This window comes from Cervus canadensis, chromosome 11, assembly GCF_019320065.1.
Source record: "Cervus canadensis isolate Bull #8, Minnesota chromosome 11, ASM1932006v1, whole genome shotgun sequence".
In the NCBI taxonomy this organism is placed as follows: domain Eukaryota; kingdom Metazoa; phylum Chordata; class Mammalia; order Artiodactyla; family Cervidae; genus Cervus; species Cervus canadensis.
The window spans coordinates 26,660,783-26,683,940 of NC_057396.1; the positions used below are offsets into that span (position 1 = coordinate 26,660,783).

The 23,158-nt window shown below is 49.9% G+C and overlaps 3 protein-coding genes across 3 annotated transcripts; 2 read left to right on the top strand and 1 right to left on the bottom strand.

Moving 5' to 3' along the window:
* Positions 1-20: 20 nt before the first annotated feature.
* On the top strand, positions 21-10,321 carry VPS11 (VPS11 core subunit of CORVET and HOPS complexes). Its single transcript, XM_043481436.1, has 16 exons — positions 21-244; positions 1,262-1,410; positions 1,508-1,643; positions 1,966-2,129; positions 2,734-2,981; positions 3,695-3,896; positions 4,295-4,446; positions 5,305-5,491; positions 6,162-6,308; positions 6,609-6,797; positions 6,901-7,062; positions 7,486-7,625; positions 7,717-7,919; positions 8,047-8,218; positions 9,471-9,693; positions 9,818-10,321. The coding sequence occupies exons 1-16, from the start codon at positions 58-60 to the stop codon at positions 9,980-9,982; spliced, it is 2,826 nt and encodes a 941-aa protein (XP_043337371.1). The 5' UTR covers positions 21-57; the 3' UTR covers positions 9,983-10,321.
* Positions 10,322-13,637: 3,316 nt separating this feature from the next.
* On the top strand, positions 13,638-20,905 carry HMBS (hydroxymethylbilane synthase). The gene is made up of 14 exons (XM_043481596.1): positions 13,638-13,831; positions 16,189-16,242; positions 16,595-16,667; positions 17,038-17,087; positions 17,177-17,232; positions 17,614-17,691; positions 17,899-17,976; positions 18,091-18,166; positions 19,271-19,384; positions 19,632-19,670; positions 19,792-19,911; positions 20,136-20,189; positions 20,325-20,411; positions 20,496-20,905. The coding sequence occupies exons 1-14, from the start codon at positions 13,799-13,801 to the stop codon at positions 20,667-20,669; spliced, it is 1,086 nt and encodes a 361-aa protein (XP_043337531.1). The 5' UTR covers positions 13,638-13,798; the 3' UTR covers positions 20,670-20,905.
* A 320-nt stretch (positions 20,906-21,225) lies between these two features.
* On the bottom strand, positions 21,226-23,086 carry LOC122449694 (histone H2AX). The gene has a single exon (XM_043481598.1). It carries the CDS (start codon positions 22,483-22,485, stop codon positions 22,054-22,056), a length of 432 nt encoding a protein of 143 aa, XP_043337533.1. The 5' UTR covers positions 22,486-23,086; the 3' UTR covers positions 21,226-22,053.
* Between the last annotated feature and the right edge of the window lie 72 nt (positions 23,087-23,158).

Genomic DNA, 23,158 nt, shown 5'->3' on the forward strand with positions numbered 1-23,158 from the left:
ATACGCCGGCTCCTGTCATGTGACCTCTTCCCCGAAGGCGGGGACCCTTCGGCCAAGATGGCGACCTACCTGCAGTGGCGGCGCTTCGTTTTCTTCGACAAGGAGCTGGTGAAGGAGCCACAAGGCAATGATGGGGCTGCTCCCGGAGCCGCGCCTGCCTCTGGACCCGCTGCTTCCAAGTTCCTTTGCCTCCCTCCTGGCATCACAGTCTGCGACTCAGGCCGAGGGAGCCTAGTCTTTGGAGATATCCTTCTTCTGGAGCTGTCCCTTCCCTCCTCGAATCCCTGAAGAGATCCAGCTGGGATGAAATCTGTCGGTCAGAGGGGTTCGTGTTACGTGCCAGTTTCCTTTAGATGGGCGCTCAATGTTCCTTCTGTGGTCTGGGGGAAGAAAGGAGGAAGTCCATTCTCTTTAACGTGTTGCCAAATGAGCGAATAATCCTGGGCAAGTCGTTTAACCTCTCTGAACTTCAATTTCCTTATCTGCAAAAGGGGCGTAAAATAACAGTTGGGCAAGGTTTTTGTTTTTAAGGTCGATCAAAAGAACAGATGCAAGTTGATTTTAAAAGATGAATATGTAAGGTGTTATTATCTCCCCAGCCCATATTGTGGGAGAAGAGTTAAATGAAACCATGGTTTTTTTGGCTTTGTTTTGTATAATGCTGCCCCTAATCTCTGGCCTTTCCACTCTTTTTAAAATGGGGAGTTTCCAGAGATAATATGTGGAAAAAACCTTGAAAAATTTAAACAGTTGTGTAGATTTTGTTTTTTATTGTGCATGTGTGCTTAGTCATGCCCAGTTCTTTGCAACTCCATGAACTGAAGCCCATGCAGACTTCTCTATCCATGGAATTTCCCAGGCAAGAATACTGGAGCAGGTTGCCATTTCCTTTTCCAGGGCACCTTCCTGACCCAGGGTTTAAACCCCCGTCTCTTGCATCTCCTGCACTGGTGGGTTGTTGACTAGCTGAGCCACTGGGGTGCTGTGCTGTGCTCAGTCATGTCTGACTCTCTGGGACCCCAGTTACTGTAGCCCACCAGGCTCCTCTGTCCATGGGGATTCCCCAGGCCAGAGTGCTGGAGTGGGTTGCCATGCCCTCCTCCAGGGGATCGTCCCAACCCAGGGATCGAACCCAGGTCTCCCGAATTGCAGGTGGATTCTTTACCATCTGAGCCACCAGGGAAGCCCTGGGGGGTAGTTGTTATTTGGCCTAAATGTAAGAATCTCCCCTTGGAAAGGAGGCTCCTTGACTGCTCTGCACATATGGAAGGCCAGATCTGGTTCTTGCCCCGCTCCCTACAGCTTACAGGTTTCCAGGCCTACAAACTACGGGTGACACACCTGTACCAACTGAAGCAGCACAATATTCTGGCCTCTGTTGGTGAGGATGAAGAAGGCATCAACCCCCTGGTGAGTCCTAGAAGGGAAACAAGAAAGACCCAGAGGCCTGGGAATGATTATTTGTTGGAGGGTGACTAGCATTCACACATCTGAGGTCTATCCCCAGGTAAAGATCTGGAACCTGGAGAAGAGAGATGGTGGCAATCCACTCTGCACTCGAATCTTCCCTGCCATCCCGGGGACAGAACCAACTGTTGTATCTTGTTTGACTGTCCATGAAAATCTCAACTTTATGGCCATTGGTAAGAAGAAAGAAGGCAAAGCTAACACCCCATGATTCTTTATAGAGTTCCTTCAGAGTTGCTTCTACAGCTCATTTTCACTGTTTTCATGAGACCATTTTATACTAAAGTGAGGCCTTTTGAGATTTTAAAGTTTGGGATGGGAAAGCATTTAGTTTTGTTCTTTGAAAATAAGTCCGTGAGGCCTAATTTTCATGGTAACCACTGGAGAGGGTGGGTATGAGGAGAAAGATGATCACTTCTAAAAAGTGCCTCTAAAGGTTTTTTTCTGCTTCTGTGCCTTTTCAACCTCAATAAAATGCTGTTCCCCGCTCTCCTACAGGTTTCACAGATGGCAGTGTTACATTGAACAAAGGGGACATCACTCGGGACCGACATAGCAAGACCCAGATTTTGCACAAGGGCAACTATCCTGTTACTGGACTGGCCTTTCGCCAAGCGGGAAAGACCACTCACTTGTTTGTTGTGACAACTGAGAATGTTCAGGTATGACCAGCGCCTCCTGGTATGACTGTTAGGGGCAGGTAGGAAAGACTTTTTTATTGCTCAGTGGGCTAGGGTAAGGAACTGACAAAAGAGGTTATTATATTTTTAATCATAGCCTTGAAACATTCACCTAACTTAATATTTTATTTCTTTAATTAGGAGACTGGGAAGAGTTCGAGCTAGGAAAAGAACTCTTGGGCTTGTAGCAGAAGACATAAGTTTTTCTTTTAATAGGCTTGTTAATTGACGCTGGACAAATTACTTCTTTGGTTCTTGTGCTTCTAATATAACAGCTTACTCACACCAATAGTTTTGTTTTCTTTTCAGCCAGAGTTTTCTGATAAAGCAGTAAAATTCTCTTACTTGCTGAATATCTGTAGTAAGTAGTGATAGTGTGTACAGAGGAAGAAAATGTAGTCTCTGCTTATATATTTAGTAGATGGGTGATGGTAATGGCCCATTTAATGGAGAAGGCAAGCATCCAGGTAAAGTCTTAGGGTGCTAAGAATTAAGAGAGCCAGTATGGAGGTGGGGATACCTTTGGGAACATTTAGATGCCACCTCCTCAAAGGGAGCCTGTTAACCCCTCTCTCACTTCTCACAGTCCTACATAGTTTCTGGAAAGGACTATCCTCGTGTGGAATTGGACACCCATGGTTGTGGCCTGCGCTGCTCAGCCCTCAGCGACCCTTCTCAGGACCTGCAGTTCATAGTGGCGGGAGATGAATGTGTCTATCTGTACCAGCCTGATGAACGTGGGCCCTGCTTTGCCTTTGAGGGCCATAAACTCATCGCTCACTGGTTTAGAGGCTATCTTGTCATTGTCTCCCGTGACCGGAAGGTTTCTCCCAAGTAAGGATTTTATGGAGAAGCAAAAGGGAGTGGCCTGGGCTTGTTCCCTAGAATTAACCTGATTTCAAACTCCCAATGCCTACATCCTGTCAGCCTCCTACTTTGTACTTTTTGTAGAGGTGTTTACACCTAGACTCAGTTATAACATTTTTTTTTTTTTTTTTTTGCTGAAAAGTGTGCTTTTGCTGCAGACATCTGCTGAACAATCGTTCTGCACTAGAATGGTCCAGGGAATTTGGGGCCTGGTATTAGGTTTTTTAATTACTTGGGCGAAATGAATTGGGTAGAGGAACAAGGGACTGAATAGTGGACAGATTGGAAAATGCTGGGAGATGGAACACAGGGTGGTTTTTCTTTCTTTTTTTCCTGAGTCATCAGAAAGTGGGACAGAATCTTCAGCGTGTTGCAGGCAATCCTTGTCAGATATTAGTTTTCATTCAGCACTAATTATTTGTTAAATCTTGGATGTTGGAATATACTTAAGTTTTCAGTCTGTTGCCTGTGTTAACTATAGGATCCTTAAAGGTAAGATCAGGTCTACACATACTCTTCCCACAGCTCCCAGCACTACGTGTATTGCAGGATGAGCTGCTAGCAGTGACTTGTTCTGGGAGGAATAGGTAGCACCAGAGTTGTCAAGGGAAAGGAAATAGAGGGGAGCTGAGACTGAGGTGGTACAGATAAATATCCGGTGCTTTTTCTTTCCCACCCAGGTCAGAGTTTACCAGCCGGGACTCCCAGAGCTCTGACAAACAGATTCTCAACATCTATGACCTGTGCAACAAGTTCATAGCCTATAGCGCTGTCTTTGAGGATGTAGTGGATGTGCTTGCTGAGTGGGGCTCCCTGTACGTGCTGACGCGGGATGGGCGGGTCCACGCACTGCAGGAGAAGGACACACAGACCAAACTGGAGGCAAGGCCACCAGGTTCCCAGAGCTGGCTATGGGCACCCAGACACGGCTCTAGGAACAGACTCCCCAAGTCGCCTTGGCCAGGGTGTTTCCTTCCCTTTGGGTCACAGCCTTACTCAGCCTCTTTAGGGTAAGATTCCAAGGTCAGTGGCCTGGGATGTGGCCTTAGAGGGAAGCAGTGGCTGGGGGCCTGAGCCTACTCTCAGGGTCCACTCTGCCTGCCTGCAGAGAACCTAGTGAGGTGAGCTAATGTTAGTCTTGGGGTGTCTGGGGGTCTCACCCTAAGATCTAGGCTGATTGGAACTTCATAACCGTCTGGCTTGTGTGTTGTGGGTGCATTCTGGGAAGGTGTCTTCTCAGGCCTCCTTCTTCCAGTTTTCTAATCTCTCTTCCTTTCCAGATGCTGTTTAAGAAGAACCTATTTGAGATGGCGATTAACCTGGCCAAGAGCCAGCATCTGGACAGTGATGGGTTGGCCCAGATCTTCATGCAGTATGGGGACCATCTCTACAGCAAGGGCAACCATGATGGTGCTGTCCAGCAGTATATCCGGTCAGTCTGGAGGCGCTTTAGGATATACCTGTGAATGCGGGAACAGAGAGCCAGCTAGACTGAAATCTGCACTTGGGGACTGGGGCGGACGGTGGACTCCATCGTGAATTGTCCTTTTTTCCTACATAAACTGCGATGCCTCAAATGAGGAGACAGTATACCTTATTGGAAAGGGAATATTTAGGGTCAGATGCTACATGACCAGTGTGCAGTTGAGCTGATGAAAAGTGAAAGTGCTAGTCATTAGTTGTGTTTGATTCTTTGTGACCCCATGGACTGTAGCCCACCAGGCTCCTCTGTCCATGGAAATTCTTCAGGCAAGAATACTGGAGTGGGTAACCTTCTCCAGGAGGTCTTCCCAACCCAGGGATTGAAACCAGATCTCCTGCATTGCAGGCAGATTCTTTACTGTCTGAGCTACCAGAAAAGCTCTCAAGGAAGTTGAGCTGAAAAGTACCTGTTATTTTAAATGTTAGCTTGGCCTTTGTTAATACTCATTTTGATCAAATTCTTTAAAGGGGAAAGGGTATTCATCTCTTGTTTCCACCATTTCTTTCCTTGGTACTAATTAGTTTTCTGACTTAGTGAAGGGTTCTAAGACCCTGTCTAGCTTCTTTGCCAACCTCTCTAGAATTCCTGTTTTCAGAACCAGTGTTCTGGAGCCTTGCTGCTCCTCTGGTCCCCAGTCTAGTAGCATCGATACCACCTGGGATTTTGTGAGAATTGCAGGATCTCATGCCTCACCCCAGACCTGCTGAAACAGAATTTGCATTTCGAGACCTGCAAGTGATTCCTACGCTCATGAAAGTTTGAGAAGTATGATGATCCTGATGCTGTTGGACACCTGTGTCTCCCTAGAACCATTGGAAAGTTGGAGCCATCGTACGTGATCCGCAAGTTCCTCGATGCCCAGCGCATCCATAACCTGACAGCCTACCTGCAGACCCTGCACCGGCAGTCCTTGGCCAACGCCGACCACACCACCCTGCTGCTCAACTGCTACACCAAGCTCAAGGACAGCTCGAAGCTGGAGGAGTTCATCAAGGTGCAGGGTGGTGCTGGCAGAGGGTTTCTTGAGGGGCTTCACCAGGACTGCAGGGAGAGGGAAGAGCTGCCTGTATTTAGGAACCAGAACCCTCTGGTCCTCTGGTCTGTAGGCAAGGAAGAGAAATAGCCTTTTCTGTGAGTTCTCTCCTGTCTCCCCTCTTATTTTTTTTTTTTTTTTTTGCTGTACTGTGCGGCTTGTGGGATCTTCATTCCCCAACCAGGGATTGAACCTGGGCCCCCAGCAGTGAAGGCATAGAGTCCTAACCACCAGACTTCCAGGGAATCCCCCCCTCTTGTTTCTTGATGCCAGAACTTCTTGTGGTATCTAAGCCCCAGGAAGCCCAGTGTCCCCAGAGACATCCCTCTAACAGTAGAGGCAGAGGAACACTTGTGGAGAGGCAGGATAACTATGTTTTAAAAGCATCATCTTTGGGACTTCCCTGGAAGTCCAGTGATTAAGACTTTGCTTCCACTGCAGGCGGCATGGGTTCGCTCCCTGATGTGGGGCAACTAAGTTTCCACATGCAACTCAGTGTGGCCAAAAAAAAAAAAAAAATCCACCTTACTATTACCTTAAGAATCTGGTCTTAGAATGAGATGCATATTTCCTTTCCCTTGCCCAGCCACAACCTCTCTGTGAATGGTTTTGTCTAACGTCTTCCTGACAGACAAAGAGTGAGAGTGAAGTCCACTTTGATGTGGAGACAGCCATCAAGGTCCTCCGGCAGGCTGGCTACTACTCTCACGCCCTCTATTTGGCTGAGAACCACGCTCATCATGAGTGGTACTTAAAGATCCAGCTAGAGGACATCAAGGTAGGTGAGCCTCCTGACTCGGGCAGCCGTGTTCTTTTTCTGGGATATCCCTGGGATGATGAAAGTACCTTCTGGGACTTGCCTGGGGTTAAAGGGTCTGCCTTCCAATACAGTGAACATGGGTTCAGTCCTTGGTCAGGGAACTAAGAGCCCACATGCTGTGGGGCAACTGAGCCCACGTGTGCCACAACTGGAGAATCCACGCAGGGAGCCCGAAGAAGAAAATAGTAATGGAAATAAAATGTGTCTTGATGGGTGAGGCAGGAGCATGCAATTCCGTTGCCCTTTCTGTCCCCACAGAATTATCAGGAAGCCCTCCGATATATTGGCAAGCTGCCTTTTGAGCAGGCGGAGAGCAACATGAAACGCTATGGCAAGATCCTCATGCACCATATACCAGAGCAGACAACCCAGCTGCTGAAGGGACTCTGTACCGACTATCGGCCTAGCCTTGAAGGCCGAGGTGATAGGGAGGCTCCAGGCTGCAGGGTGAGGCCTCAGGGAGAACGGCTTTTGAACATACGGGGGTCATCTCGGGCACGGGTAGCAGGCCCCCTCACTTGGCCTCCTCTCTCGTCCCTTGCCATCCTAGGCCAACTCGGAGGAGTTTATCCCCATCTTTGCCAACAACCCTCGAGAGCTGAAAGCGTTCCTAGAGCACATGAGCGAGGTGCAGCCTGACTCCCCGCAGGGCATCTATGACACGCTGCTTGAGCTGCGACTCCAGAACTGGGCCCACGAGGAGGATCCACAGGTGAGGCCTGGCAGAGCTACCAGAGGTGTTGAGAAAAAGACAGCCCTTCCATTTCTTCCCTGGTTGCCACTTGCTGCTCGCTTTAGATCAATAACACCTCATCCTGAGGGGCTAAATGGTTCCCCATGAAAAGGAAATTGAAGACTTCCTTGCAAGGAGTCAGATACGACTGAATGACTTTCACTGCTGGTCTAAAACCAGAGTTTTAGGCAGGCTAAGACTCTGCACTCCCAATGCGGGGGGCCTGGGTTCAAACCCTAGTCGGGGAACTAGATCCCGCATGCCACAACTAACAGCCAGTGCAGCCTAAATAAATAAATACTGGGGAGAAAAAAGAGGAAATTGGAGTGAGGGGAAGAGTAGTTGCTTTGCTTAGGAGTCACTTTTCCCCTAATGTCCGGCAGCTCCATCCTCCTCTTCTAGGTCAAAGAGAAGCTTCACGCAGAGGCCATCTCCCTACTGAAGAGTGGCCGCTTCTGTGATGTCTTTGACAAGGCCCTGGTCCTCTGCCAGATGCACGACTTCCAGGATGGAGTCCTTTACCTCTATGAGCAGGGCAAACTGTAAGAGTCAGGGGGTACTCGGGAGGGGGCACAGCTGAGTCACTCGTGTGAGTGAGGGTCAGCCGCTGACACACACCCCGCCTGGCTGCAGGTTCCAGCAGATCATGCACTACCACATGCAGCATGAGCAGTACCGGCAGGTGATCGCCGTGTGCGAGCGCCACGGGGAGCAGGAGCCCTCCCTGTGGGAGCAGGCGCTCAGCTACTTTGCCCGCAAGGAAGAGGACTGCAAGGAGTACGTGGCGGCTGTGCTCAAGCACATCGAGAGCAAGAACCTCATGCCACCCCTTCTAGGTACTCTGGGGGGCGGGCTGTGTGGCTAGGTGGGTGCAGGCTGCTGGCGGTCGGGCTCTGGGGCAGGAGTCCTTCAGCTCTGTCCAGAAAGCTGCGTGCTTCATGGTTTTGCTTCCTCCCATCTCAGTGGTGCAGACCCTGGCCCACAACTCCACGGCCACCCTGTCTGTCATCCGGGACTACCTGGTCCAAAAACTGCAGAAACAGAGCCAGCAGATCGCCCAGGACGAGCTCCGGGTGCGGCGCTACCGAGAGGAGACCACCCGCATCCGCCAGGAGATCCAGGAGCTGAAGGCAAGGTACTTGACATCCAGGAGTGTAGAGGTATCCAGGGATAAGCTTGTTCTTCACAGGGTGTCATTTTTTACATACAGAGGATTATATGGAGTAAGTATCAGCATTTCATTCTTGAAGATCTGTTTTAATGCGGGAATTCCAAAGAATGATTTATTACATAGAACATGATTTATTGGGTTTTGTTACCTTGTAGCAGGTACTTTTCTCTCTATATGTGCCTGTATTTTACCTTTCCTAAAGATACATCTAAGTTGTGGTGGGAAGCCCTCGGAAGTAAAAAACGTTGACAAAAAAGTGGATAGTTTACAAGTATTTATAGTAGACATTAACCCTTAACTTTGCCATTAACTTTATAAAATATTTGTTATTGTTATTTAGTCACTAAGTTGTGTCCAGTTTCTTCATTCCATCAATATTTACTGAGTCTGTTTTGTCCCAAGCCCCATTCTTAACACAGAGAAAAAGTCCTGCCTTCACAGAGCTTATGTTATGGAGGTAGAGATAGACAGTAAACGTGTTAAATAAGCATACTATTGTAGTGTATTCGATGGTGCTAAGTTCTAAGAAGAAAATTGAGGAAGAGGAATAGGGTGAGGGGTTTAGGTGTGTTGTAATTGATAAAGTGGCCAGGAAAGGTCTTGTTGAAAGGGAAAGGGTCACATGCAATTAAGACCTGAAAGAATTTAGTGGCAATAGTGGAAATTGAAAGAGAGATAGCAATCCCCCCATGGATTGAATGGACATGCTGGGAGTGTGCTGAGACTCCCTGAAGGCCCAACGTGGGGCCCTCTTGTGACCTCCTTTAGGTGGTAGGAAGATCAGGGCCTCGTAGTTCCTATTCATTCATTCATTCATTGCTGCTTTGGGTCTTTGTTGCTGCACACAGACTTTCTCTAGTTGTGGTGAGGAGGGGCTACTCTAGTTGCAGTGCTTGAGCTTCTCATCGTGGTGGCATCTCTTGTTGATGAGAATGGACTTTAGGATGTGTGGGCTTCTGTAGCTGGCAGCTTGTGGACTCTAGAGCATGGGCTCAGTAATTGGATGGCCCAGAGTTAGCTGCCCCAGACTATGGATTGAACCTGTGTCCCCTGCATTATTAGCAAGCAGATTCTTAACCACTGGACCTTCAAGGGAGTCCCTTGTCATTCCTTAATGGGGACGTCGCTCTCCTTGTTTTGTCGAGCTGTCTCTTTCCACATGGCTCCTGGCCCTGCCCTCACTCTTTGCCACTCTTCTGGTCTCCTTTGCCTGTAGTCCAAAGATTTTCCAGAAGACCAAGTGTAGCATCTGTAACAGTGCCTTGGAGCTGCCCTCAGTCCACTTTCTCTGCGGCCACTCCTTCCACCAACACTGCTTTGAGAGTTACTCAGAAAGTGACGCTGACTGCCCCACCTGCCTCCCTGAAAACCGCAAGGTCATGGATATGATCCGGGCCCAGGAACAGAAGCGAGATCTCCACGATCAGTTCCAGCACCAGGTGGGGCGGGGGGCGTGGCCACATGACTGCCCCACCCACTGGGAGGCGGGGAGTGCTGGAGGGCTACTGGTTTTTTTTTTTCTCCTCCTCTGGGTTCTGACTCCGACCTTTTCTCTTTCCTCAGCTCAAGTGCTCCAACGACAGCTTCTCTGTGATTGCTGACTACTTTGGCCGAGGGGTTTTCAACAAATTGACTCTGCTGACCGACCCGCCCACAGCCCGACTGCCTGCGAGCCTGGAGGCCGGGCTGCAGCGCGACTTGCTCATGCACGCCAGGAGGGGCACGTAGGCGCTAGTGGGAAGGGGGTGACGGTAGAGGCCCGGCAGCAGGGGCGCAGAGACAGCGCTGTTGCATAGGAGTCGGGGAGACCTACCCAGGACCCCCCTCTCATCTGATGCCATTGCCCTCAGGACTTAAGGGGACTTTCTTTTCCTGCCTCCTCCTTTGGCTGGCCAATCCACTCTTCCTCCTGTTGCCTTTCTGAGCAGTGTAGATCATTCCAGACCAGCGGGGGAGGGTACCTCAGTAACCTCAGAGTCTGGACAATAGCTGCTTTATTCTCTATCCAAGAGCACCAGGCTGTGCTTGGGTCCTGGCTCCCAGAGTATAAATAAAAACATATAATGATTTCGGGGTTGAAGGATTTATTGTGGAGACTTCCTGGTGATTCTTAACTGCAAAATGTATTTCTTTCCCTCTGCTCTCCTAGAGCGTCCTTTCCCTTGCTACAGAGTTCCTTAAAGATGATGTTAATGAGACTTCATGCCAGTAAGGAGCCAGGCCTCTGGCATTTAGCACAGTTCAGTCTACTGAAGAACGTCTGCAAAGGCTAAGACCTGAGGCCCAAGAGCAGCCTGGACTGAGGCTACTCTGTAGTAAGGCTGGTCTCTGGCTCTTCTGTGGACAACGTGTTCAGGCAGGAGGCGGATTCTGGTGAGGGGCCTTGGACTGAAGCTTGCCTTCATAATGGGTGGGTCGGTGTCTTGCTGTATTAAGTACCAGATGATAAGCAGGATAAAAAGGGCCTTTATGAAACATTTTTTTCTCCCTTGGAAGTTGTCAGCTGAAGTTTGTGTTGTTATAGGTGTCTGTGTGTCATTTGGGTTACACTGCCCTTTGGAAAATTGCTCCTATGGGTCTGTTTGATTAAAAGAAGTAACTTGGACATTGTGATTTATGCAGTGTTTAGAAAAGGTGGAGTGCACTACATTGGTAGCAGCTGAGAATACAGACTTTGGGTTAGCTGTCCAGAGCTTGAATCCTAGTTCCACTTAGGGCAATTCTGAACCTTCTCTGAATCTCAGTTCTTCATCTATGCGTAAGGAATTACAACATCTTTCTGGTATGGCTGTTATGAAGCTTTAAGGACCCAATCAATGGATGTGTTATTGGTCCCCAGCAGGTTGGTGACTCCTCAATGGATCCTTTGCTTGAAGTTGCAAATGCCATAGGAGAGCAGAAACTGAATTCACTGATGTAGGAATGGAGAAGAGAGAGCACATGCTCTAAAGACACCTCCCTGCAAGGAGGGGAGTAAGGGAATTCAAAAAATAGGAGGCAGACAGGTCAGACTCTAGGAAAGGGGCAGAGATTTTGGGGGGCAGCCTGGGCATGACAGTCTTCCATGCTTTTTTGCACATGGCAGGAATTGTACCTGGTAGTGTACAGATAGCCCCCTTGGGCAGGGATCTTGGCATGGTGATGAAGAAAAGGTAGCTTTAGGACACCACCAGGTCTCATCTGCTTTGGGGCTGTTGACCACCCCATATCTTTTAAAGTTCAACTGCAAAACATCTCTGTCAAATACTAGATGCTTTTGAAACACACACAGGTAAGTCAAGTTTGGATGCTTTTAGTCCTCAGGGGCTGGTATGGACGACAGGTGTCCAGATTTGTGGAAGTGGTTAATAGACAGTTATTAGCACTGTTAATGGGTTACTAACAAGTCCTTTCCTGGCTAACACTAATAATGTATTGGCACTCCCATTTCACAGTTATTTGTGTTTAGGCATGACCTTGGATCTCTGAGCCAGTTTTGACTCATTTTAAAAATAGAAATGCCCTGGCTCACTGCAACTAGAGAAAAGCCCACACAGCAATGAAGACCCAGCCCTGCCCAAAATAAATATTTTTTAAAATAAAAATAAAAATGTTGCCTACTTCAGGGTTGTAGCAGAAGCACTGCATAAGCTGCACTAATTGCTTGGGACACAGCTAAGGAAATAAAGCTGTAGAATTCTGGATGATTAACTTTCAAGAGCATGCCCTTTTCATTTGTAGACTTTGAATCCAGCCTGGGGTCATAGTAAATTGCTCAAGTAGCCTTACTTCCAACCCTGCATACACATATGGGTGCTCAGTCATGTTGGACTCTTTGAGATGCCCTGGACTGTAGCCCACCAGCCTCCTCTGTCCATGGGATTCTCCAGGCAAGAATACTGGAGTAGGTTGCCATTTCCTCCTCCAGGGGATCTTCTGGACCCAGCGTTCCAACCTGCATCTCCTGTGTCTCCTGTACTTGCAGGCAGGTTCTTTACCACTGTGCCACCTAGGAAGTCCACAACCCTGCATAGTATGGCTTAATATCCTTTTCCTCTCAGGGACTCCCACTTTTGGCTTATTGACTTACTTTTGGGGGGCGGTAGGGACAACAAAGAACTTATTTTGTGGGTAAATCTGGAGAGCATATTTTAGCCACAGGACATCAGTACTGGCTAGGTAAAAATAAAATGAATAGTTGGGCCTGGGTCTCAAAACAATGAAGACCAGAGCTAGCCTTGGAGAGTAGGGGCGCTCAGTCAGTTCAGTTGCTCAGTCATGTCTGACTCTTTGTGACCCCATGGAGTGCAGCACACCAGGCTTCCCTGTCCATCACCAAATCCCAGAGCTTGCTCAAACTCCTGTCCATCGAGTTGGTGATGCCATCCAACCATCTCATTCTCTGTCATTCCCTTCTCCTCCTGCCTTCAATCTTCCCGAGCATCGGGGTGTTTTCCAATGACTCAGTTCTTTGCATTAGGTGGCCAAAGTATTGGAGCCTCAGCATCAGTCCTAGCAATGAATATTCAGGACTGATCTCCTTTAGGATGCACTGGTTGGATCTCCTTGCAGTCCAAGGGACTCTCAAGAGTCTTCTCCAACACCACAGTTCAAAAGCATCAATTCTTCGGCGCTCAGCTTTCTTTATGGTTCAACTCTCACATCTTTACATGACTACTGGAAAAACCATAGCTTTGACTAGATAGACCTTTGTCAGTAAAGTAATGTCTCTGCTTTTTAATATGCTGTCTAGGTCTGTCATAGCTTTTCTTCCAAGGAGCAAGCGTCTTTTATTTATTTATTTATTTTTAGTTCTACCAGTTTATTGCTACCAACCCATCTCCCTCCACCCTCGTGCACACATGCTCAGTCATGTAATCCCATGGACTGCAGCCCGCCAGCATCCTCAGTCCATGGACTTTTCCAGGCAAGAATACTGGAGTGGGTTGCCATTTCCTTCTCCAATCAAGCATCTTTTAATTTCATGGCTGCAGTCACCATCTGCAGTGATTTGGAGCCCAAGAAAATAGTCTGTCCTGTTCCCATTGTTTCCCCATCTATTTGTCATGACGTGATGGGGCCGGATGCCATGATCTTAGTTTTTTTAATATTGAATTTTAATCCAGCCTTTTCACTCTCTTTCACTTTCATCAAGAGGCTCTTTAATTCTTTGCTTTCTGCCACAAGGGTGGTGTTATCTGCATATTTGAGGTTATTGATATTTCTCCCGGCCATCTTGATTCCAGCTTGTGCTTCATCCAGTCCGGGATTTCGCAAGATGTACTCTGCATATAAATTAAAAAAGCAAGGTTGCAATATCACTAGCGATAGTAACCCAAGGTAAGGTCTTTGCTGTTGCAATCATTCTAATTCCCGCCCAGGGGAAGTCCCGCCCCGTCGGGCGGCGCTGGAAGTGACGTAGTCCTTTAGCGGAGCCGGGAGTGTGTGGCTGCTGGAGAAGCTGGAGACCTGCGCGAGCCCAGTGTCCGGCCTGCAGGGGTCTTCGGCTTCCCCGACACCGGAGGACATTGGCCGCAGCCTCCGGCCTACCTGCTGAGCACAGCCATGTCTGGTAATGGCAACGCGGCCGCAACGGAGGTGAGTTCAGAGCCGGTGACCCTCTCAACTTCAGTCTTCCGCACTAGCGGTGCAACGATTGGCCCCAAGTTGCCACTCTCCGTCGCCTATTGGTCGGGACGATTATCTGTCTTTTTTTTTTTTTCCCAACCCCCTTTGGCCCGAATAGTTTTTAAAGGGCCAGTAGCTGGGTTGCCCTTAAAATCCGTGTTGCCCTAGGGGAATCTGTGAACGGTGAGGACAGACTTAAGAGCAAAAGGTTTGTCTCGAACTGGAACCACGTTGCTGCGGGGATCTGAACGGCATTCCATGAGGCCTGGAGTCCACGGCTCTAGATTTAGTGACCCAACCCAGGAAAATTCATGTACAGGAGACAGGGTGCTATTCCATGGGATCCCTTCACTCGAGACAGGTCCGAGGCACTTCGGATCGAGGAGGAGAGCGTACCTCTAAGTCTCCGAACTACACACAAACGTTTTGGAAGTGCACCTTCTCTCCTTTTTTTTTCTTTTAACGGCCACCTAGCCCCAAACTACACTCAAAATTCCCCCGCTGAGGTACCATTGAGTTACTACCTTTGTGGGTGGGGAGCGCCCTCGAGCCTTCCTATCCTTAGCCTGGGGTCCTAGCTTTGGGCTTGTGCAGATGCAAAGTGCAGAGCTGGTGAGGCCAAAGTCAGCCTGAGATAAGGAGGGGAGAAGCTGTTTATCTCTTCCGGAACTACCTGCTGGTAAGGAGTGGGATTCTTTGCCATTGTTGACATACCTGAGAGCTGGACTAGAAGTAACAAGGTGTGGATTCCAACTCTCAGTGGTAAAGAATCCGCCTGCCAATGCAGGAGACACAGGTTCGGTCCCTGGGTCGGAAGATCCCCTGGAGTAGGAAATGGCAACCTGCTCCAGCATTCTTGCTGGGAAAATTTCATGGACAGAGGAACCTGGTGGGCTACAATCCATGGGGTCACAGAGTCAGAAATGACTGAGCCTGCACAGGCATGCACCCATGATTTAACCTGTGGCCCTGGTCAAGTTGCTTTGCTCTTCACAGCCAGCCTTTGCTTCTGTAACATGGTTCCTCTCTACCTGCTAAGTTGTTATGAAGATTGATAGCAATAGCTCTAGTATATACGTACTTGATAAGGATCTTTTTACTTGAATATGCTGTGCAGAGTCAATAAAATTAAGGGATAGTTTGAACATAGCAGTTTCTGGGATGTTTCTGTGGGCTCCTTGTGGCCCAGAATTTTAGTGGCCATGTTTGTCATTTCGAGCTTAGTCTAATTTGCTCAGGGTACCCTAGGGTTTATTTTTTGGAGAAGTGATAGCTGTGGAGCAGACTAGAGTTCTGAGAGCAACCAGCTGTTAGGTCCTCTAGTAACAGAGGCCCCAGATACCTGGCTGCAGAAGAACTCCATAGGATGAAGATTCCAGAATAGGGAAAGTTGATAGTGTCTGTAGGGGCTATTGTCTGATCTGGAAAGAAATAGGACCTCAGATTGGAGAACTCAGTTCTCCCAGGTTGGCACTGATTACGTTTGTCCAAGATACCCTGACAAGAGGAAGAGGTATGTCCCATTGAGTTCTTGGCTTGGTCTGTGACATCCTAATATTTCCTTCTTGGTGAAATCAGAGGCCACATTCTAGCTGAAGGGACATTAGACAGCTTATTCTCTTAGCCTTATAGAATATCAAAAGCAGAAGATACTTGAGTGCAAACTTCATTTTATAGATGAACAAATAACTTTATAGATAAAAAACAAAGATGGTGAATTTAAGGTCACCCTGCCAAGAGGCTGAGCAGGACTATATGTCAGATCTATTGACCCCAGTCCTTTACATGTGCATACCAACCAGATTATGGGATCCATAGTGTGGCAGCTATTGGGTAGGTCTTATAGTACCTAGGTAGCTCTGAAGCTTTCTTGAGTGCTGCTCTGTTGGGGATGCTGAACTTGTCCTCAGTGACTCAGCGCAAGTTCCCCTGTGTGGCCCCAGCTGCCCTGCCCCTGCCTGCTGCAGGCCCGCCCTCTCTGGGGCCAGGCTGATGGGCCTTATCTCTCTATCCACCTGGTTGGGTGCAGCATTCCTGGTGCCTTTGCTTAGATGGGCTTCAGGCTTAGTGTCCTTGGCATTACAGCAACAGCGGGTCCTACTATCGCTTCTCTCTGGTCTCTGCTTCTCTGGATCTGTGAGGAGGCAGAAGGTATTAGGGAAGTTAAAGGGACTGTCTTGGAGAGTCTTTCCCCACTCTGAGGCTCAGGTGGCCACAGAGAAGGGGCTGAGGATCCTTTATTCCAAGCCAGTGACTCTGGTTCTTGGACAAGGTTTTGAGGACCTCGAACAGCAGCGGGGACTGTAACCTGGGGACTTTTTTTGCAGGAAGAAGACACCCCAAAGATGAGAGTGATTCGAGTGGGTACCCGCAAGAGCCAGGTTAGTGCAGGTACCAGGGTGGAGGAGGTTTGTCAGAAGAGTTCTTTGTTCATAGTATTATGATAAGTTGAGGGGCCCAGAGGGTTCTCAGCAGCCTGGGGATGGAGGAAATGGGGTGACTGAGCATTAAGTCCCATGCAGAATGATAGATGGCATTCTGTGAAGAGATAGTCCCTAGGCTGGGGAAGTTATTGGGGGTACAGAGGACTCCTACTCCAGACCCCTCCCCTTCCTAGGTGGCCATTCAGTCCCCTCTCTGAATTCCAGTCCCTTCAGGCTCTCCATGACCCTGTGAGGATTTAGCCTAGGGCAGTCACCAGACTACAGGGTTAACCTGAATTTCTCCCCCCAGCTGGCTCGCATACAGACGGACAGCGTGGTGGCAACGCTGAAAGCTTTATACCCAGGCCTGCAGTTTGAAATAAGTGAGTTTTCTGGACAGGAATGGAAGCTGATGGGAAGCTTTTACCCCCGCTGGAGGGGGTTTCTTTGACTAGAGCCTGGTCCCATTGCCTCCGAGAGTTCTTGGCTATCCCCAGTTTGGAGGGCCCATTCCTCCTCTGAACACCTCCAGCTTTGAGCTTAGCTGGGCTAGCCTAGCATTTTAACATCTTCTGCTTTGGGTCTTCTTATGATTGTGTCTGGTCTTCCTCCTAGATTGTACTTTCTCAGGGGATGTGATCTGGCACTTTTGTGCCTCTGTATCCAGTGCCGATCTTAGCACAAGAGCTGGGCTTAGGAGGGGCTCAGTAAGTGCTGTTCCATGAGCATCTAATTGGTTGACTTTCTCTTCAGTTGCTATGTCCACCACGGGGGACAAGATTCTTGATACTGCGCTCTCTAAGGTAACACCATTTTTCATCCAACCCTTTCCTCTCTGCTCCTCTTTCCTTTCCCCCAAAGATTCACCTTGAAGTTCTTTCTTGCCTGGCAGATTGGAGAGAAGAGCCTGTTTACCAAGGAGCTGGAGCATGCCTTGGAGAGGAATGAGTAAGTGAAATCGGGAGCATGACGCCCTCCCAAGCTCTCACTAGGACCCCAGTGCACACCACATCTGGGTGTCAGCTAGACTGTTAGGCTTAAATGCTTGGGTAGGCTAGAGAGGGGCTCAAATGTGAGTTTTTCAGGCCTCAGAAAAGGAGAGAATCCTGGATCTCAGCCATCTGGCTGCCTGGGGTGCTGGACTGGCTGGGGGAGAGGGGTGAGAGGGAAGAGAGGAGGGGGAGCAAGTCTCAGGGACCCAAGGTCTCAGAAATGCCTGCTTCCTGAACTGCTCTAGGCTCCACCAGTGACAAACAGGCAGGAGTGAGTGGAGAAGGGTTGGGGCCTGCTGCTCAGACCCTTCTTCTTGCCTCTCTCCCTTCTCCCTAGAGTGGACCTGGTTGTTCACTCGCTGAAGGACCTGCCCACGGTGCTTCCTCCTGGCTTCACCATTGGAGCTGTCTGCAAGTAAGATCCCTGCCAGTCAGGGAAATCACATAACCTTGACTTTTCCCCTTGGAACTTGGCCTTCTGTCTCTAGGCTGTCTCCCCTAACCTAAGGAATGTCATGCATGGCAGAAAACTCAGAAAATGCTAGTTAGTTGACTGTTGAGAGAGACTGGAAGTGACCTGAACTGAGATCCCTCCCTCATTCGATGACCTCTCCACCTCCAGGCGGGAGAGCCCCTATGATGCTGTTGTCTTTCACCCAAAATTTGTTGGGAAGACTCTAGAAACCTTGCCAGAGAAGAGGTGAGTGGACAGGCATCTTGGGATATGTACAGCAGATGGAGGGGCGGAAGGAGGAGATTTCAGAACAGTTCCTGCTTAGGGTTAAATATAATTTTAAACCATCTTTCTGCACAGCGTGGTAGGAACTAGCTCCCTGCGGAGAGCAGCCCAGCTGCAGAGAAAGTTCCCACATCTGGAGTTCAAGAGTATTGTATCCTTTCAGAGAAGGGAGGAGGCAGCAGCCAAGGAGGAAGACAAAGTCCAGAGGGCCCTGGGAGTTGTGAGTGGGAAGGACTTCCAGAGGAAGTGGACTGTGAATGCAGTGGACTGCATGTCGTCCCATTCATCCACCCACCCATCTATCCATCCATCCATTCATAATCCTTTCATGTTTTTTTAGCCCCAAGCAAGTGCCTGGCACTGGGGATATGGTGAGGAAGATCAGCATTGTCCCTCCTAACATAGTTTACATTTTAGTTCTGGAGACAGACAACCAGGCATTGACAATACAGAGTGATGCTGAATAATGATTACATGGAGGCAGTGGGATTGGCAGTTGCTTCCATTTTAATTAATTAAACGTTTTAATTTTAGTATAGTTGATTTACAATGTTGTGTTAACTTCTGGTGATTCAGTTATACATATATATACATATTCCTTTTCATATTATTTTCCATTGTGGTTTATTACAAGATATTGGACATAGTTCCAATGTGCTATACCATGGGGCCTTGTTGTTCATCTGTTTTGTATGTAGTAGTTTGTATCAGCTAATCTCAAACTCCTAATTTATCCCTACCCCATTACTTTCCCCTTTGGTAACCATAAATCCATTTTTATTTTATATTCCACCATATTGTTTTGATTTTTACAGTTACGTTTGTAAAGCTGATTTTCAAAGTAGTATTTGCTAAGTGCTTCAATGTGGAAAGTAGAGAATTCTCTGGAGGCTTATAGCTGAAACATCTAAACAGACTTGAGGGTCAAGGAAGGCTTCTCAGAGGTGTTGTAACCTTGGGTAAGGTTAAATATAGTAACTTAAAACCTCTCTGTATCATTTCCTCATCTGTAAAATGGAGATGGTACTACTACTACCTACTCTTTCACCCTAGGGCTTTGGTGAAAATTCAGTGAATTGATGTATATAAAGCACTTCAGGACAGTGTGTGGCATATAGCAAGTATGAGTAAGTGTTAGCAGTTGTCACCAAGCTGAGAACTCAAAGGTGAGAAGTTAGCAGCTAGACTCAGGCAGAGGAAACAGTATCAGGCTCCAGCCTGCCCAGATCTTGTGGTCCTTAGCGTCTCTCCACAGCGGGGAAACCTCAACACGCGGCTGCAGAAGTTGGATGAGCTGCAGGAGTTCAGTGCCATCATCCTGGCTGCAGCTGGCCTGCAGCGCATGGGCTGGCAGAACCGGGTGGGGCAGGTAGGGCCTGTCCCTCTCCCCTCTCTAGTTATCTTCATCTCTTTCCTGCCTGTATTCTTTCTGAATACCCACCTCTAGCCAGTGCAAGCTGGAAATGAGTCCCAGGTTGGGAAGGTTGGGGATCAGAGGCTGGACTCCCACTTTTGCTTATCCAGGCTTTCTGTAGGTAGGGAAACCCCAACTCAGTGCTGTGTGCTTCTGGGCACCCCTACCTCCACCCTTCTGACTGTCTCTTCTGCCCCCACAGATCCTGCACCCTGAGGAGTGCATGTATGCTGTGGGTCAGGTATGCTTGACCAGCGAAGCCATGTATTGTTGTCCCCTTTTGTTTTCAACCAAGTACTGTCCCTTAGCTCTATTGGCTGGGAAAAGATTGGCACTGGTATCTTAGGCTATTTTCCCATCAGGGGGCTCTGGGTGTGGAAGTTCGAGCCAAAGACCAGGACATCTTGGATCTGGTGGGTGTGCTGCACGATCCTGAGACTCTACTTCGCTGCATTGCTGAACGATCCTTCCTGAGGCACCTGGTAGGACCTGTGCTCCTGTGGAGGGGTGGGTATTAGGAAGGGTAATGGGGAGATTTCTCAATGCTGTGTATTTAGTCATAACTCATTCTTTTAAGAATGGACAGGACAGGTCTGGGCCCCTGCCTCATTTTCCATTATGTCCTTAGCGGGGGTCTGTGTATCTGTGGGCTCTGGTTACAGGGTGGTGATAAGGGTCTTAAGCTAACAGGGAGAACTTGTTGCAGGAAGGAGGCTGCAGTGTGCCAGTGGCAGTGCATACAACTATTAAGGATGGGCAAGTAAGCAGGGGAAGATGGGTGGGAGGGCAGGGAAGGGACTCTGGCGTTTCCCCTGTGTATCCACCAGCATGAAGAACACAGGTTTCTAAGTAGTTCTCTCTGACAGTCTACTGAGGCACCCATTTTCTTTCCCAGTTGTACCTGACTGGAGGAGTCTGGAGTCTGAATGGCGCAGAGACCATGCAGGACACCATGCAGACCACCATCCACGTCCCTGTCCAGGTGCCAGGGCTGGAGGGAGGGGGCACACCTTTATGTTAGCTTCCCTTTCGTTCTCACCAAACCCAACCCTTCTTCCCTACCCAGCATGAAGATGGCCCTGAGGATGATCCACAGCTGGTGGGCATCACTGCCCGCAACATTCCACGACAACCCCAGCTGGCTGCTGAGAACCTGGGCATCAGTCTGGCCACCTTGTTGCTGAACAAAGGCGCCAAGAACATCTTGGATGTTGCACGGCAGCTCAATGAAGCCCACTAATTGGCCTGTGGGGCACAGGTGCCTGCCTTGCTGGTGCCTGGTGCCTACACCCTAGCCCTCCGCTACCTGAGGAGTGACTACCCCCACAGGATTGAACTGCAGGGGCAGAGACTTGTCTCACCGTGGGGCCTTGCCTCCCCAGTAGGTGGGGGCTTCCTCTCTAGAGAAAAAAAATCTTAATAAGCCACAGCCTTTGAATGTAACCAGTTCTACTAATAAACCAAATTTGAAGGTGGTATTTGTTTTTGGTGGGGCTGCAGAAAAGGACAAAACTCAAAACCCTTTATTTATGCCTGATCTCAGAGGCTAGGACCCTTTCAAAGTTCTCCTGAAAAACGCCTGTCAATAGTTCCCATTTTCTGACAGAATCAAGTGTCTCCCAGGGAACGCCAAGAAAGACCCATCCTTTTTTTTTTTTTTAAAGACCCATCATCTTAATAAGCTACAATTTGCCGCTCCAGTTAACAGTAAAGCCTTATATCGGTTCCCCTCTCCCACTACCTTTACGTATCTAGAGTCGACTCTACAACCCTTTCGCAAAATGAAGACACCTCACTTTTCTTTAGGAAAAAAACAACCCTTTAATAAAATTAGTCCATCTGAAACTCCCCCCAATACCTAAAGTACTAGTTTTGAATGCGTTAGCTGCAAAATTCCAGTTCCGAAGCCAAAGGCGGCTCAGTCCAGACGGGGATTAACGGACTTGTGCTGGTATCTAGGTGCTTGGCTGGCGGAGTGGACCGGCCGGGAAGGGAGCGGGGAGGAGGGGCGGGCCCGGGGGCAGGGCTCCCGCAGACCCCACGCCGCCCAAGCCCGGCTACCGTTGGAGACGCTCACGCCGCGAAGGGTTTCTTCCGGGACGCGCACAGGCCTGCGAATGAAGATGGAGGGAGCGCGGACCTGCGGGGCCCGGGATCCGGCAGCAAAAGGGGTCCCGGGACGAAATGAAGCGACCGATTGACTCCGCCGGCGGCGGCAATCGAGTCCAGTCCGAAGCACCGAGCTGTAGCAGAGCACACGGCCTCGCCGGCGACCGTCCGCACCGACTCACCTTCCTCCCGCACTCCCCGGCCCTGCGTCAGCTCGGCCGGCCCAGCCTTCCGGAAGATGCCGCGGCCTCCCCGCAGCCCATCGGCATTCTGGGGCCAAGCCGGCAGAGTCACGAGCTCGCTCGCAGGGCCGGGCGGCGTTCGAACGCACGCCCTCCGCCGAGCCTCGGCGGGAGCGAGCCGCGGGGGGAGGGGCGGGCCGGGAAGGGGCGAGCGCGCGGCCGCCCGGCCCGGAGCCTGAAGTGGCCCAGCTCTTTCCGTGAGCGCTGTGGTGGCCCTTAAAAGGGCCTTTGTGGTGTAGAGGGGAGGGCCGGGCGGTGGCGGCACGGGCGCCCTCAGTACTCCTGAGAGGCCTGGGTGGCCTTCTTGCCGCCCGCGGGCGCCTTCGGCCCCACGGTGGCGCTGGTCTTCTTGGGCAGCAGCACGGCCTGGATGTTGGGTAGGACGCCTCCCTGGGCGATCGTCACGCCGCCCAGCAGCTTGTTGAGCTCCTCGTCGTTGCGGATGGCCAGCTGCAGGTGGCGGGGGATTATCCGCGTCTTCTTGTTGTCGCGGGCCGCGTTGCCCGCCAGCTCCAAGATCTCAGCGGTGAGGTACTCGAGTACCGCCGCCAGGTAGACCGGCGCTCCGGCGCCCACCCTCTCGGCGTAGTGGCCCTTCCGCAGCAGCCGGTGCACGCGGCCCACGGGAAACTGGAGGCCCGCTCGCGAAGAGCGCGACTTGGCCTTGGCGCGGGCCTTGCCGCCGGTCTTGCCGCGGCCCGACATGCTGTATGAGGTAGAGGAGCGGTGAGGAGAAGGGCTAACAAAACAGAGGAACTACCACCCGCCGCAGTCTAACGCTTCCGCGCGCGCCCAGGGGCCGCCCTTATAAGCCCCTCAGGGCACACCCCCGCGCCCTCCTGATTGGCTCTTTTCTCTAATACCCGCCTCTGGTTGGCTGCGGTTAACTCTTCGGTGACGCGCCTCCGCTGAGGGAACGCGTCCGACGATTGGTCGAATTTGAAAACCTTTTGCCCGGGGAACGGGCGAGGAGGCGCAGAGACTAGCCGACAGCCAGCCAGTCTCGGCTGTAGCCAATCCAAGTGAAGCGCGCCAGATTTAAATGCTACAGCCCGAGCCCAGAACCGGAAGACAAGAAGGGTAGAGTCGGAAGCCACCTCAAGAGCGTCTGGGAAGTCTGCGCACGGCAGGCCTAGGACTTTTAAAGGAAAAGAGTCAACACCACAACTACCTCTGCCTCCCGTCCTAGGTCTGGTCACTCCCTCCTCCTACCTGGCAAAAGGAGAGTGAAAAGGGGAAGGAATGAGACCCCCTGAAAGTCCAATCCTACCCCAGAGAACAGATAACGCCAATCTTATGGCTCTATATGCCACCTGAGCAGAAGGATTTCACATTTATTCAACATGTTCTGTCTGGTCTGTTCTTTCTGATCACTTCT